The 17,183-nt window shown below is 32.5% G+C and overlaps 1 protein-coding gene across 1 annotated transcript in view; it reads left to right on the top strand.

The window, feature by feature from the left end:
• Antxr2 (ANTXR cell adhesion molecule 2) overlaps window positions 1–15,389 on the top strand; it is a 135,154-nt gene extending 119,765 nt beyond the window's left edge. The window contains exons 17-18 of the mRNA XM_046459281.1: window positions 13,487–13,548; window positions 14,751–15,389. Of these exons, the coding sequence (XP_046315237.1) occupies window positions 13,487–13,525 (39 nt within the window). The 3' untranslated portion in view covers window positions 13,526–13,548; window positions 14,751–15,389. The remainder of the gene's footprint in view (window positions 1–13,486; window positions 13,549–14,750) is intronic.
• Window positions 15,390–17,183: the final 1,794 nt, after the last annotated feature.

Genomic DNA, 17,183 nt, shown 5'->3' with positions numbered 1-17,183 from the left:
TGATTCTTCCTTGATGTGTTACTTGATCTCTGGAATTTCATCAACATATGGAGAAAGAGAGGGACTACCGAGCTACTTATGTGAAGAAAAATCACATTTTTTCAAATATTGACTTCTTTGACAAGGAATAACAGAAGCATAGAAGGAAATAAATGCCTGCAAAATCAGTTAACTGGGCATCAATTTAACATTTTCCACTTCATGATATGTGTCCATGTGGTTGGGCTGCTCATAAAAACCACTTCCTGCTTGTCAAAACTTGTGCTGTATTTAGATTTAAGAATCACAATGGACCTAGCATATCTACTTTCATTTCTGCCTGCTCTGTTTGTTGGTGACTTCCAGCATAAAACAGACCCCACTTTCTACCATCTGCTGTCTGTTTAGAATTGACATCAAGTTCAGCTCCTCTCTGATGCCCACTTGTTTCCCAGTTTAGAACTCATCCATCTTGCAGCTCTGCCTCTTCCCCACTATGCCAGCCCTTGGGCCACACATAGGAAGCAGGACCTGCAGGCTTGCTTAAATATTCATGTGACAAAGTAAGCCAGGAAGACATTTGCCTATGGAATGATCACTACTATTGCTTAATTACAAGTCAGTTAGCAAAAACTGAAGTGTAGATTCAAAGTTTTGTGTTGATAATTTTGGATAAGCCAACCATTGCATTTTATTTCGCAGCTTGCTCACCATTGTTATTAAATAGAAACTTCCAAGATTCACAAAAAAAGATAATATCAGTAATAAGTTCCAGGTCAATATTGGCTGCATAGTTCAAATTTGATATTTCAATCGTTCATTCAGCAGGATGTTAGCACTTATACTGTAAGATGAGTGCTGTCTCCAGCATATGTAACATGGTAATCAAGGAAAGCTACCATAGAGTTTTACAGTCTAGGAAACAGATTGACTTTAAACTAAAAGTCAGACTTTCTTGTTAAAAATAAAATTAGAGGAGTTCTGATGCCGATGCCGAACTAACTTCAATGTAATGTCAAACTATATTATTTGTATTAGAATAATTATATTATTTTTGCTTTAGAAAATTACTGGTATAGAAGATCAGAATTTATCTACGCTAAGTTTATATCCATACCTATGTAACTCATATGCATGCAAGACTATGTATCTGTCTATCTACCTACCTCCTATCTATTTTCTATTTTGTACTGGACCCAATAGTTGATTTGTACATAAATCTAAATTCCTTTTTCTGGTTCTGTAACTTATATGGAGCAATTACATAGAAACATAAAATGAATATATAGGGGTTAAAAATCAGCCATCATTTTTTGTTGTTTGGCTCTAAAATGTGTATGTCGGTGGCATTTTTGATTTTCATGAATCAACCACCAGACTATTCTTTGTACATAAAGATAACTTAAGGGCTGGGGCTAGGGCTCAGCGGTAGAGCACATGCCTCACATGTTGGAGACACTGGGTTCAATCCTCAGCACGACATAAAAATAACTAAGTGAAATAAAGGTATTGTGTCCAACTACAACTAAATAATAAATTTTTTTTAAAGAGAGTGTGAGAGACAGAGAGAGAGAGAGACAGACAGAGAGAGAGAGAGAGAGAGAGAGAGAAGGAGTGAGAGATAATTTTTTGATATTTATTTATTTTTTTTAGTTTTCAGCGGGCACAACATCTTTGTTTGTATGTGGTGCTGAGGATCGAACCCCGGGCCGCACGCATGCCAGGCGAGCGCACTACAGCTTGAGCCACATCCCCAGCCCCATAAATTTTTTTTTTTAAAAAGAAAACTTAATACGGGTTAGGTTTTAATCAATTAGTATTTGGAGAAGTATCACCATTAAATCTCTTCTTATATAAAAATAGCTGAATGCTTGTATGGGTAAAAATATTTTTAGTTTGAAAGTTAACAATTTTTATTTTGTTGCAATTGATCATATCTCTAGAAATGGTTTAATATTTCCATAATTATTTTAAAACTTAAGTTTAAAATTTAAGTTTTAAAATAATTATGGAAATATTAAACCATTTCTAGAGATGTAAGTTTGGTAAATCAAATGAATTCTCTCAATACCTAATTTTCTAGGAAAAATATGTACTGCATGTTAAATTTTTGCTCTGTGATGTTAACAACTGAGATTAAGAATTTAAGTCAAGAAAGTCACTAGCAAAAGTATTTTCATGCCAGCATTCTTCCATACTGAGCAAATTAATTTGTTGTATTTTCAACTTAGACTAGGAATGCCTATATTGACAAAGGGCAAAATTAATGCACACTTAGTTTATTCTAAAGTTGTGAGCAAGGAATCCCCACTAAATGTAGCCATTAATCAGCAAAATGACATCTGGGTCACAGTGGCATCTATCCTTGCAATATAAAAATCTGTAAGCTATGTATGCAGGTGTGTTCAGACTCACATATATACATAACAGCAGGATAGTCTTCATGCCATTACAGGCCTAAGTTTAGTATAGATAAATGATACTTGAAGTTTTGTTCTCTGTGATATAAATTTAGCAATAAGTGTAGTCATTTGGCTGCTGCTAGCAGTTTAGAATATAGAAGTATAATGAGAAGAGTCTTAATTCACATTACTTACGTTATAAAAAAAAGCTTATTGTCACTTTATATCATACATGTAAGCATTAGTCTGTGATAAATATTGAAAATTAAATCCTAACTTAGGGGATTTAAATGTCTTTTATTAAATATATAAAATGACCTCAGTAATTATTTAAAATAGGTTTTCCTAAGTGTGATAAAAATACCAAAGCCTAAATTTGTTCTCCCAAAACTGACTGTATGCTATACATACACCTTCTACTAAGACTACATGTCTGGAAGTATTGGCTAAAATCTTGCTGTGATGAAAGAAAAGAGATTCACAGGAATTAATTTGCCAATTAAAATGTAGGAATGTTTTTCAAAAAAAATTGTTTATTTCTAATTATTTCAGAAATTAATCTATAATTGTCTTTCACAGTGAAGCTTTAAAAATTTTACATTTCTACAAAGTATTTTAGTTGATATTATCCATAAGGTATCAATTTGAAAACTAGAGGAAAGTTTTTAATATTTGCTCTTTTGAGGGAAAATACTGATAAATAATCATGACTCGTCTCATATTAGCAGGAAATTTAGCTATTTGAAAAATGATTCAAAGAGAGAAGGCTACTTTTAAGTAGAAATAGGTGATGAATAATGATGGTGAAATATGATGATCATTACTATCCAAAGTACAGGTATGAAGACACAAATTGGTGTGAGTATACTATGTATACAACCAAAGATATGAAAAATTGTGCTCTATATATGTAATAAGAATTGTAATACATTCTGCTGTCATATATAAATACAAAATAATACTAAAATTTTTTAAAAAGAAATAGTTGATGAAAATCTGTGTACATTAAGTACAGACTGAATCTATCAACATATTTTACTTAACTTTTTGATAGGGACAACATGCATTGTTTAAGGGTCCCCAAAGTGAGGGTTTCATTCTTAGACATAACTTAGCTAGGGCTAAATCATTGTATTACTCAAGCAAATAATTTTCCATGTTAATGATGTGTAATCATTCAATATTTCTCTTTAAATGTGTCCAAAGCAGTTTGGTAAATCAAATGAATTCTCTCAATACCTAATTTTCTAGGAAAAAATATGTATTGCATGTTAAATTTTTGCTCTGTGATGTTAACAACTGAGGTTAAGAATTTAAGTCAAGAAAGTCACTAGCAAAAGTATTTTCATGCCAGCATTCTTCCATACTGAGCAAATTAATTTGTTGTATTTCCAACTTAATTGTAGCAGTAGTGATGTAATGTGCCATTCATTTGGATTTTTCTAACTATTTTAAATGCAAATTTTAAACATTGGTTGAGTTTTCAAGTAGCCACTATTTGACATAATGGTTGGAGTTTGGCTTGTTTTATTTAATATGGACCATACAATGATTTGTTTATTTTATCTTTTGTACATGTGAATCTTAAAAATTTGAAATATAAGATACTTAACATATTAGATCAATAGACTGTAAAAAAAGCCGGGGTGGGGGGGAATGCAGATGTTACTAATTGTATAATTAGTGACTGCTTTTCAAAAAGAAGATTTATGTTAGTTACTGCTATAAGGCTCTGCATGAGGGTCCCTGTTTCTTTGCATGATAGTGTCTTTCCTCTCTGACCTCATCTTCCAACTCTTTCATCACTCATTCTGTTCCTGCCTTACTGTCTGTACTATTTTCCTACAGATATGGAAAAGGTGTTTTTGCCCCAGGTCCTTTGCATTTGCTAGCTTTCCTACTTTCAAGGATAGTCAGTGTCATTGACAGTTTTTGAATTTCTGCTCAAATGCCAGCTTTATAGTTATAAAATTACAGTTCCTCTTGGGTGGATTCCCACTAGACAGTTATGTATACTGATACTCTGTTACCATTTCTCTGATTCAGACTCAGTTTTGATTTTGGTGTGGCTTATTCATAAGTTTTGGTGTATACTTCACAATGCGTTACATAAATTATTTCACTATTAATGATGCCACTGTAGATCAGACAAGGCAAATGATAAAAGGCTGATCCATCATATTGATTTCTACATATTTTTGACATCACCTCATTATTCTTTGGTATTTTTTTTTAATTTGGGTATAGTATACCCTAGATTTATCTTTTACATTTTCTTCTTCAAAACTGGAATCAATCATTCAAATCCAAGGATCCCAAAATACCATTAATAGATGTATATATTTGGAGAATACATTGTGGATTCTAGAGGTACTAATTGTTACTGGGTTGTCATTTCTCTTAAGCTTTTTCATTAGACAGAGCTAGGAAATACAGGTTTGGAAAAACAATAACATTTATGATATATTTTCAATTCCAGTTTAAGTTAAAAGATTTTGCTGAATATCTTTGAATTTATGTTTGTATCTCTTTTATTTATCATGAAAAATTTGTATCTTGATATTAATTCCCTATCTTATTTTATATATAGCTTTAAATTAATAATAAATTATTAGTGAAATTAGACTGATAAATGAAATGACATTACTGCTATATTTATCTTTGGATTTTATTTTTTTTTAATTCTAGATATACAAAATACTATGTTAAATCACTTGAAATGTTCATTTTAAGTGTTTTTTAAATCCAATTTAGTTGTTTGTTTCCAGTTTCTAAATCTACTGGAATTGATTTATATTTTCCAAATTCATTCTTCTTTCTTTTCTGTGCTCTCAAGTACAATATTTTTTGTTATCCATTCTGTTGCCTGTATTATCCTTTAAACTGTATTTCTATGCTGCTTTTTAGTGGTGTCTCTAGAGGTGACAATATGTTTTAACTTTTCACAATGTGCTATCAAATAATATTATAGTAGTTCAAGAACAACTATGGTTTAATTTCCATTTTTCCTCTTCCTGCTTTATGCTCTTGACATATATTTTTACTTCTACATGTTCTACACGTTTTGAATTAAGTAATTTTTTGTTTTAAATTATGGTACAATAAAGGCAATTTTATTTCTTTTATATATTTATATGTAATGTTTATTAGTCACATGTTTACTGTCCTGTTTTAATTAATTTCCACAATCTGGGTTTCCAATTCGTGGCTTTTTCTTCAGTCTCAATAACTTTTAGCACAAGTTGTTGTTAAATTCTTATTGAAAATCAATTATCTCAGCTTTTCTTTGCCTGAAAATGTCTGCATTTTGTCTCCATGTTTTTAAGATTTTTTTTTATTTGTAAATTTTAGATATTTTTTTTTTCATTGAGCATTTTAGAAAGTTCCATTGTCTGGTTTCTCCATTGTTTCTGATAAAAAGTCAGCTGTTATCTTATTGCTGTTCCTCTGTATTTTGGCGGCTGTGGGGAAAAGGAACCAGAAGAGATGCATGGTTTTATGATATCTTCTGGTTTCCAAAAGTTTTATTATCTATTTCCTCATTTTCTATGTGTTTATCCTGCTTGTGGTTCAGCAAGATTCTTTGATCTGTAAATTTATGTCTTCCAACTATTCTAGTAAGTTCATAACCATCATTTTCAACAATTTATTCTTTCCTTTACTTTCCATATGAAACACTGATTATTCACATGGCAGGCTATTAGATATTGTCCCACAAGTCACAGGATTTTTTTAATTTTTATTTTTCAATTTGAAAAATTTCTGAATCTGCAAGTTCAGTAAATCTTTATTCTACTCTACCTACTTTATACCCAATGCATCCAATATTACATTTTTCATTCTTAGTGTTTCCTTTTTCATTCTTACTTAGTTTCTTATTTGGTTTCTATAGTCTCACTGAAATTTCCAATATCTTTATGCATTTTACTCCTCTTTCTAACAAGACTTTTAAATAGTCTTAACATAGTTATTTTAAATTCTTTGTCTATTAACTACAAAAACTAGGCTATCTTTATTCAATGTTCTTTCTGTTGATCATGATAGATATTTTCTTACTTCTTTGTGTGTGCCTTAATTTATGATTTTAGGTTGGACATTGTGAATTTAAAACTAAAATGGAGAAACTAACCTATATAATATTTACCTCCAGAAAAGCATATTCCACTTTCTTTGTCATGTTGATAATCTAAAGTTGAACTGGATATGTGTCTTGTTGTAGTCTTACTTTTAATTAATTACTGGCTTCAATAATTTTGAGGGCAGGATCAAAAATTTTTGTTAGCAAACCCTTTTCTCTCCTTTCTTTTCAACTCATTTGTGAGATTTTTTTTCATTTCTGCTTCATTTCTCTTTGTTCTATAACTACCACAATTTCCTCACCCCAACAAATAACTTTCAGTAACTTGGAGATCTTGTTTCCATATTGATCCCCTGCACACAACAGACTGGCCAATGCCTTGCACTCTGAGAAGACCCTATGAGCTGCAGAGGGATCCTTCTCAGTTCTTTTGCTACTTGTGGCAGGACTTGGATCTCATAGGATTGTTTTTCTCATTCCTCTTGCTATGTCCAAAACTTTCAGTGGTCTGCTTCTTTTCTCTTTAGGAAGATCCTCATCTGCTCTGGAGAAGGAAACAGTTTTTTCTCCTCTGGCCTCATAATTATGTGGAATTATATCTCAACTTCTAGCTTTCAACTGAGTACTTCTTTTCTCTCAAGAAAAGCCTCACACCATGGTGGGATCTCTCTCATCACCTTTTCTGCTAAATCCTGCTTTTGGTAGGCTTCTACCTTATTCTAAGTGAACAGTTGTAGGCATTTATTTTAATTAGGTAACTTTCCCCCCAAAGCAAAATATTCACATATTTGCATTTGGTAGCATATGACAAAACATACTGAAGTTATCTCACTTATATCCTTATTTGTTCCACTTTGTGCCATCTCTTTCCATTTTTGCCAACCAGTTTTGTTTTCAAGGCAATTATTACATTTTTCTTTTCTCTTTAATATAAGCAATATTGGGCTGGGGATGTCGCTCAGTGGTAGAGTGCTTGCCTAGCATGCATGAGGCTCTTGTGTTTGATCTCTAGTAACACACACACACACACACACACACACACACACACACAAGTTAAAATTAAATATATACATAAAATGTTGCATATACATAATTGATATTAAACCAGTATATATTTTCTAATGTAAAAGATAGTATAATGTGTATACTATGTGCACCTTGATAAATTAAATGATTCCTCTAGGAAATTGACCATCCTTTTATAAAGGTATATAGAGATCTTCCACATTCTTTCCAATAGCCTCATGTTAGTTATAGTATTCCTTTATCTACCTGGATCTTAATTCATTCATTTTGTCCCTTACTGATGAACATTTGGGTTGCTTCTAAACTTGTTAATACTAGTAATGCTACAGTGTGTATAAATTATTTTGCTTTTTCTGTTGCTTTGAAATTGTATTTCTAAGTAATTTTTTGACTCCTGTTTTAAGACTTAGGAGATATTTGCATCCTAATTAGATTGGAAGGAAGTAAATCATTCCTATACTCCCTAGGATTTGTTTAATGAAAAAAATGTGAAGTAGCCAATATGAATTATTTTGATTATATCTCATATATCTAAATCTCATCTATCCTTTGGCCATCAACTCTTTAGTCTGACTTAAGATGAAGCTCAAAAGAATGTTTTGCCAACAATGATTTCCAGAGAACTGTCAAAATTACATCTTTATCTGCATCTAGAAATATCTAGACACCTTTCCTGTAGTTAATAACTTAGAAGGATTAATTTCAAGTATCATTATGAGTTATGGCTTAAGTGTTTTGTTCATTACCAACTATATGCTTAAATTTCAATAAATACTAAAGTCATAGATATTTGCAAAATTAATATTAACAATACGTGTAGAGTCACTAAAAGTTTGCAGGTGCCATGAAACAATGAAGAGATAATAAATAGATAAATAAATAGATAGATAAATATTTTAGGAAAACTCAGCAGTTCCCTTTATGAAATTTGCTAAATATCCCGCAGGTGCATGATCTGTTCTGTGACATGGGACACTTACAGGTTGAGCTTCCATTGGAAATGATTTATGAATTTCTATTTCAGCTTAAAATCTTGTCAGTTGACTTACAGCAAAGACTATCACAGACTCTATAAATAAAAATGAAGAGAAGGGATAGTATGTGTCTTCTTGTAAGTTTTGCACATATGTTGCTTCAGCAATCTCCACTCAAAAAGCCTCTTGTGTTCTCAAGCGTCTCTTAAAAAAAAAAATTGTTTGTTGTAGATGGTCAGAATACCTTCATTTTGTTTATTTTTTTGTGGTGCTGAGGATCAAACCAAGTTCCTCACACGTGTGAGGCAAGTGTTCTACCACTGAGCGACAACCCCTATCCCTCAAGTGTGTCTTTATAATAATGATTTCCAGGACCTTTGTGGCTAGGTCTATATGTATCATTGCTTTTGTGTACAATTTAAAATTTGAAACACTGTTTACTGTTGTACAGAACATGAAGGTTTAGTAACCTCCTCTTAGAAGTAGAGATACAAATAAATCAGCTCTCTGTGTTTGAAAAGTCTAAACTAAAGTGCAGTTGTTTGCTTCAGCTTGTCAATGGATATTTATGATGTGAGCATAATCCTATAACGGTTATAGCAGTGAAATACATCCTGTGCAGATAGCTAGTAAAGGAGCTCACAGGCATTAATGCCAGTGGAATTTTAATGCTCCAGAGATGGGAAACATGGCACTTTCTCTGGTTAGTGCTGTTCTTACTGACCACAGTAAAAATGAGGGAATAAAATCAGTTTTAAATACTGTAGCATAGTCGGGTCTGTATACTTAACCAACAGCAAACACCAGTTTCTACTGTTGTCTTGTTTTAATCTCTTGGTTTAGTTAACTGCAGAGTAAAAATGTATAACTAGTAAGATATTAGTTATTGCTTGAAAAATCACTTAAATGAAGTAAAAGCTGACAGATTCTGATTCTGAGTTTCACCTTGTTATGATCAGTATTTTATTTGTGATCCATGCCTGGTACATTCTGTCCCTTCTCATAAGGAGGGAAAGTTTGTAATAGAGTAAGACTTCCACACATACCTCTGCTCTACGAGATGAATTATGAATGTAAATACATTTCCAGTTCGTAAAGAATCACTTTGTGCTTACTTTTTCCTAGAATGCAAACAAAATGAAGCTAAGTTTTATGTATTTAGACTCTCAGAATTTATGCTTTAGAAGAACTTTGGGGATTACATGAAGAATAGTATAGTTTCAACACTGACATTTTTAAACATTAAGTTCGTATTATTTGTGTAAGCTTAATTCAGATTAAGTTCAAACAAATCATGAATTACTGTTTTACATCTACAGAGTATCTCTTTATGTCCTACCAGAATGAGAAAAGGTTATGTAGAAAAGAAATTAATAGGGTCTTTTATTATTATTTTTTAAAATAAGGCAGAAGTTGAGACAATATTTTTGTTAGAGGTTTTTGATGTTAAGATGATTTTGCATAGTTTTTGTGGCTGGGAAAGTTGAGAATTAAGTAAGAAATTTATATTAGTTTATATTTACCTATAACAAGGCTACTTCTAAAAAAACTATTGAGAGGAAAAAATATAACAAAACCTTATAAGAATAAAAATAGTAATAATCATGAGCTAAAGTCAAGGGATAGCCATACCAGAAAATATCCTATAAGGATAGCAAGTAATATTAAAACATGCTATAAAGATGATCTTCTGAAAGCCAAAGCCAAGACAAAAAGATTGTGCTATATATTTGCCTTTATATAGCACAAATATAAGGGAAGCTCTTCAATTTTTTATATAATAAAAAGGAAGCATATGAGCTCACTAGTATTGATGATGTAGAGAGAAGTAATTCTAAAATTATCATTAATAAGTCGCTGAAGTATGAATATCTGTGCCATTAATTGAATGGAGAAATATATGCCCTAGATATTAGCTATTTAGTTAGAAAGTTTGATGTGGTATGAAAATTGAAGAGCTTCCCTTATATCTGTATTTAAATGTAATGAACTCCAGTATACACAAGGCTTACCTGTCCTTACATATATATACACAAACATGTTTTTAAAAATCAGGCAATGGTGATCTTGCCAGATGGTTGAACAGCCATTTCATGGAAGCTCCTAAAATTTTGTACCACAAAAATAAAAATGCTGGTTGCATATTACAGAATTTTTAATGCCAAGTATAGATTATATATTTATATAAAATGCTGTGTGGGTTATATTTTTTAGTAAATCTGCTGTGCACTCTTGAGTCGAACTTTACTGAGATGGGTCAACCAGGACATGAACTGTTAAGTACAACCCAGAGACAGATAAACGGATCCACCCCTGGGACACTGAGTGCTGAAAAGCTTTGATGCCATTAGCAGTTGGTGAAAATCCTAAGAGTAGTCAATAGGTCTCGGGCTAACTTTTGAAAAAACATACATGTTTGCAAAGGAATTCATTTTTGTTCATTGAATTTATTCTTTGAAAACTTATGATTTTCTTTAAATTCACAACTATGTGAATTTATAGAAAATATATAAAGTAGAGAGTAAGAATCCTGTAGTCCCACTAACCACAGCATGCTGTGTGTTGTCTGTTGTCTTCTACTTTTTAGATGTATATCGAATAATTATAATCATGTACATATGCAATTTGACATTTTTCTTTTCATTTACCATTTTCCTACATCTTTACAAAGTTTTCTACTTTAATGGCTGCAAAACATTGAGTCAGATAGATGACTCATAATTTATTCATTGAATTGTCGGGCAGAAAGAAATACAAATTGGCAGAATATATTTTTCACTTTTATAAAAATCCCAGGGAGGATTTTTTAAATCTTGTCTAGCCATTTTATTGGGAAAAGTTCCCAAAATGATTACTGAGTAATTACTGAGTCAAATAATGTAAGCTTTTTAAGGCCACTTTTACATACTTTGTTCACCCTATAATTTTTGCCAATTTGTGCTTCCACTAGCAAGGCAGGAAGCTTCTTTTCTAACTAGGTAATGTGCTTTAAAAGGGAGGCAGTTTTATTCTTTTTAAGCCATACTTTTTATTAGACAAATAAAACAGTGCCATAGCAAGATCATAATACAATGTAAATTATTAATATGTAAATGCTTTTTTTATATGCTATCAAACATTTAAGTTGGTAAACTTTCCTATAATAATCTTGATTAGTATTAATTTGCCTAATTTATTTTTAATATATTGAGAAAGATAAACAGCTTAATCAGTTAATATCTGAATTATCATAATTTCTGAACTAATGCACTTTAAATGCACTTGGTTATAACCTAAACATGTAGTAAAATTCTATTCGTTGTGCCTACCTTTAATTTCTTTAAATATTTAAAAAATATTATAATAATTATATTATGCAATTTAACAATGATTTCATTGTTTCTAGGAGTGCTACATTCCTGAAGCAAAAGAATGGAATATATTTATAGTTCATTTTAAACTAGCAAAGTCTTAAGACATTAATTTAATTCAATTTTATATTGACAAAATGTTGTTCTAAGTTTATGAATTAATGACTTATAAGTCATGATGCCAGATTCAGAGGGCCTAATTGAATAAACAGTAGGGGTGCTGCTTAATGTATCACAATGTATTTGGATTTTACTCATAATTTAGATGCACGATTTTAAGTTAACAATATTATTTAGAAAATATACTGTATTCAAAATAAAAAGAGAAAATTGAATTGATATTATTTTTCATATTAATAATGTAAAGAATTATAGTTGTGGCTTATAATATGTTACATGTTATATTATTCCCTGAACCCTAAGCCACCTAAATTCAGAGACAGTAAGGGGAAAGTAAGTAATAAAATTGGCAATTATGGTAATAATGTTGCCTCCAAAGTTATTTAGAGACAGATAATTTCATGGCTGCTTGCCTTTTAGCAAAAGCTAATAGAAATTCCTAACTCCATTTTTCCTTTATGCTTTTCTGTTTCTCCATAAGTTTCTGAAATTTCAAAATTTATGGAGCAGTCATGTTTGAAAGCAAAATGGACAAAAACCACACTTTTACATTTCAAGCTTTCTTCTTCAACAGTAGTTTTTTGTTCTTTTTGAATTTTGCCATGCTATGGATACTTAAAACAAACTTACATTTAGAGGGGAAGAACTAGAAGGTCTAAAATCTGAAATGGTTTATGAACAGATGTTATAAGAAATAGAAAACTCTCAACAGGTTGATAATCCTGGTCCTAAACTGGAAAATGTTGTGCTGGCTTTTAGCCATTTTGAGGAACCAGAACATGGTTCATGGAATGCCGTGGATCAGCAATGTCATACTAAAAGAGAGCAAAGGAAACAGATCCTTCATCACTGATTTGAGAATTTGTTTTCAAATAATTCTCAGATTCTTTACAATTATGTATGGAACAATATGTCTACACAACCTTCATTGAAAAGTTAAGAAGTTGGACTGGCAAATTCTCTTTTGAATAGTCCAAATAAATAGTTACTATTTGGAAAGAACACATCATGGCAGTGTGCAGCTGTGGTCAACAAAATTTGGTCAACAAAAATGGTCGTGATCAAGAATAAGTCTATTGCAAAGGCTGTCATAAAGTAGAATCACAAAGACAGCATCTCTTCCTATTCTCATGATTCCTTAATCTCTGTCTTTTGTGCTAAAATGTGCTCCTCGTGTATACATTTTAGAAAATCAAGTTACATAAGAAAGCATTTTAATTTTAATTCATTATTAGAAGCATATAGGGTGGCAGCTTTGATATTATGATAGCCTTTGTAGTGGTGTTGTACTTCAGATGTCAGTAACAAAGTTAGAGTTCTGAAATGTTTTTCCATACAAATTTTAGCATAGCGTCAGTTAGGTGAAGTTACTGTGGAAAAGATTAATGAACCATCATGCTTTGACCCAAAGAAAAGAATGTATGACTTTGTGTCTCATGTGAACATTGCTGTTTCCTTGGGTAATCATTTGTTTTATTATGGTATGAAAACCTAGGTGTTCTTAAACTTCTTTATAATTGCTTCAATATTTCAATAAGGATTTCTTTTTTTCTTCAGGGCCGGTGCATAAACTTCTCCAGAGTTCCATTTCAGTAAAGGAAAGCAAGAAGACCAAGAAGGTACAAAGATGGCACATTTTCACATCCAACCAGATGAAAAAAGTCAAGTGCATTTCAGAAACTTTTGGAAGAGCAGCTTAATTTCTCTCCGTCAGGAAATGCTTTCTCAGCCTTCTGCTTTTTTTGCACCAAATATTTTCAAACACTCACTTGACTATCTACAAGGGTGGGATTGATATAAAGAAGAATGTTAATCTGCACACTGTGGTTTATAAAAGTAACTTTATTTGAGTGTGTTGAAGAGGCAAAAGCAAAAAACAGCCACAATGTAAAGGTGATATCAAAACAGACCACAAAACCAGTAGCCATGATGGGTCTTTCATGGAGATAGGACCTTTTAACATGCAAATATGGCGCTTGTGTTTTTGTACGACAAAATCTGTAGCTACAGGCAGAGTATGAAATTTCCCACCAGGCTAAGCAAATATTGGAGTCCATTGCCTTATAGCTATGTCAGATCACAAAATCCTTCCAAGTCCCCTATCACAGTGTGCCTCACGGGAAGTTTCTGACTAGAAAATCTTGTCATTCTAACACTGAAAAGTGCACACGCATGACAAAAGATAGACAAGATGCCTCAAGGTATTGGTAGCAAGCAAGATTTTGCTCTTTAGTTTTTGAAAACACCTTTCTTTCATTATGCACTTGGGACAAGAAAATTAATAGAGCGTTATTCCACTGGAAGACAGCCTCTCACCAAAGATCTGGAGTGTAGTTTAAAGGCCTCGTGATTTGAGACTTTGTCCCTGAGACTGGTAGATTTCCTCCTTTTCCTGTGTTTAGGAGTACTAGTGCATAAAGCATTAATATCTGTAAACATACCTAGGAGTTTGTTTTGCTTTTAATTTAAAGGAAGCAGTAACCACAAAGCTTCTGCTCAGGGTTTTTTCTTCCTTCAAGTCTCCAAGGGCTCTTCAGCGTCACAAGCCAGCAACTCTCTTTGCATGAAAATTTCAAAGTTTAATTAATATAATTAAAGGCAACAGCAAGCAGCAGCCTGTGAAGATTTTGCTCATCTTTTTTATGCCTTTTGACATTGAATGACCTATTACTGTATGCGCATTACTTGGATTTTGAGGAGCACTCTACTTTGGTTATGATTCAGTAGAGGAAAAAGACCTCCTTTCTGCAGTTTATAAATTAAATTTTCAGGAGGATCGCCATCAAAAAACATTGACAATGTATGTATTATAATTTTTTAGAAAAACCACCATCGTGTCACGTCGACGATGCCAGATTATGTTAGCGTGAGCAGAAACACTGTGGGGGAGGAAGAAGGCAGCAGCTGAAGAAAACAGCTCAAATGATCTAGTCACTTTCGATACTGTACTTCAGATGCGAAATGGATATTCGACTCGAAACCTGACAAAGCGCGCCGGCTTTGATGTGAACTGGTATAGACAATGACCAGTGGCCGGGTCAGTGGGATGTCTCTCTGTGAGCACAAAGGCTTATCAAATGACACTAAAAATAAGTTCAACAACCATCACATTGGAAGGGAGAAGGCGAACATTTCATGTTTGGCGGGCATATGAGTGCACAAGATGGAATGAACGATTTGGAGCATCCTGGTATAATTACCCCCATTGTGCTTTTAATGGAAATTTCAGAGGATGGGGAATGATTCTGTTGGTTGGTGTCCAGGTTTTTGGCACAGCTCCAAGAAACCTTATGTACACACACAAATATATGTATATGTACACACACATGCACACACATACATACACCCCACACTTATGTATTCTCTGGCTTGAATCTTTTGCTCAAGTTTATTTATGTCACTGGCTGGCTGGATCCAAAGTCATGTGTCCACATATTCATAAATAAAATTTTTATCTGTGCCTTTGTTATTCTTTTCTTTAAGTCCACATGAAGCTCATGCCTTCTTTGGTTGAATATAAAATTGTTCTAGTTAGTTTCAGGAATGGAATTGTATTCAGTTGTAAAATATCCAGTATGTTTAGAGATGATACTATTGGCAGAATCCATGGGTACCAGTGCAATATGGAAGCCTGACATAGGATTTCCAACCCTTTCTTCATGAGTTCTTGTACACCCTTGTTCTATGTTTGCATCTAAAACAGGACCTATTGCTACTTTCTTAAATACGCCCTTCATTTCTGATCAGTGCTTAGCCATCAATGCTATTTTAAGAGCATCAAGGATACCACAGTAGAAGCTAAGATTATGGGTTTTCTATTAATTATTTTAAACTTTGCTAGTACCATATAACATACTTATATTTTGCTACAGGAGCAATATAAAATAAACCTCTGCCTTTAAGTGGCAAAATAGCTTTCTGGAGATTTGTAATGCAAATAATATGAAGAGTTCCCCATGGAGAGGGAGGGGCATTGGTCTATATGTAGATTGAAGAAAAACATACCATTCATAAAGTTCCAATACAGACTGAATTGCATTGTTCTTAAAAATATGAACCAGATCTGTATTATGCATTTCTCTGATTATTTTAACCAGCAAATGAGAATAATTTGTTTGAAAGAGTAGTTTTTTCACCAAAGAACTCCATCAAAAATCCCTACACTTCTCAATAGGTTAGAATAAAACCTCTTCTATAAGTTTTGTGACACTTTATATATAGAGAGAAACAGCTCCAGTGTAATTTTCTGGACATGATGTCAGTCAATATGTCCTTTCTTGTACAAATGAATAAGTCTTATCCATCATCCATTTGTGTTGCATAAGGTTGCAAAAACAATTAAGTGGGAAATGACTCCTAACTTATGTGTCTACTCTGCCTGGAAAGAAAGTTTTGAAGGCATCTATATATATTTCATAACAATGTCTGTTCTTTATGGATTTGATCCATAAATATTTATCTATCTGAAAACTTTGATACTTGGAATGTTTTCCTTAAAGCATTTGGTGCTCCAAGAAAAAACATTTGGTGCTAAGAGTTGCAGCACTGATGCCTTTCCCCAAGTTAATTCTATTTTAAAAATTTGTATTTCCTTCCCAATGAGATGCAGAGTAAAATTTGAGAGTCTCCATTGACTAGGGAGCAGCATCTGTCATCTATGGTTAATTACTATTTTAACAAAAATATATAAGATTTAAACCCCCTATATTTCAAATTGTTAAGGAAAGAGCTGATTTACTTATATTTCCATTGAACCTTATTTTGGCCATTTAGATAATAAATGACACACTATTTGTTTTTATAATAAATTCTCACTGGATATAAGAAAGATCTAGGAGTCCCTGTGAACTTCATTTTATTATCTGAGTATCACTAAACATTGTTTACTGCTCAGAGGTGGATTTATTTTCTTTAAAATTCAAACTAAATCTATATTATGGCTAACAAAGTTGTTAAAAACATTTTTGACTGGTTGTCTTACCTATATTAATTTTTTTAAGTTCAAGAAGGAATAATATAGCCAGGTGTGGTGGGTATGCCTATAATCCCAGTGGCTTGGGAGGCTGAGGCAGGAGGATTGTGAGTTTAAAGCCAGCCTCAGCAACTTATTGAGGCACTAAGCAACTTAATGAGACCCTGTCTCTAAAAATATTAAAAAGGGCTGGGGATGTGGCTTAGTGGCTAAGCATCCCTGGGTTCAATCCCTGGTCCCAATAAATAAATATAAATAAAATAATAAGAAGGAATAGTATAG

Source organism: Marmota monax, unplaced genomic scaffold, assembly GCF_021218885.2.
Source record: "Marmota monax isolate L192 unplaced genomic scaffold, Marmota_monax_Labrador192_F-V1.1 WCK01_AAM20220418_F8-fsc00112, whole genome shotgun sequence".
NCBI lineage: Eukaryota > Metazoa > Chordata > Mammalia > Rodentia > Sciuridae > Marmota > Marmota monax.
Note: the sequence above shows the minus strand (reverse complement) of the source record. Positions and strands in the feature narration are given on the sequence as shown.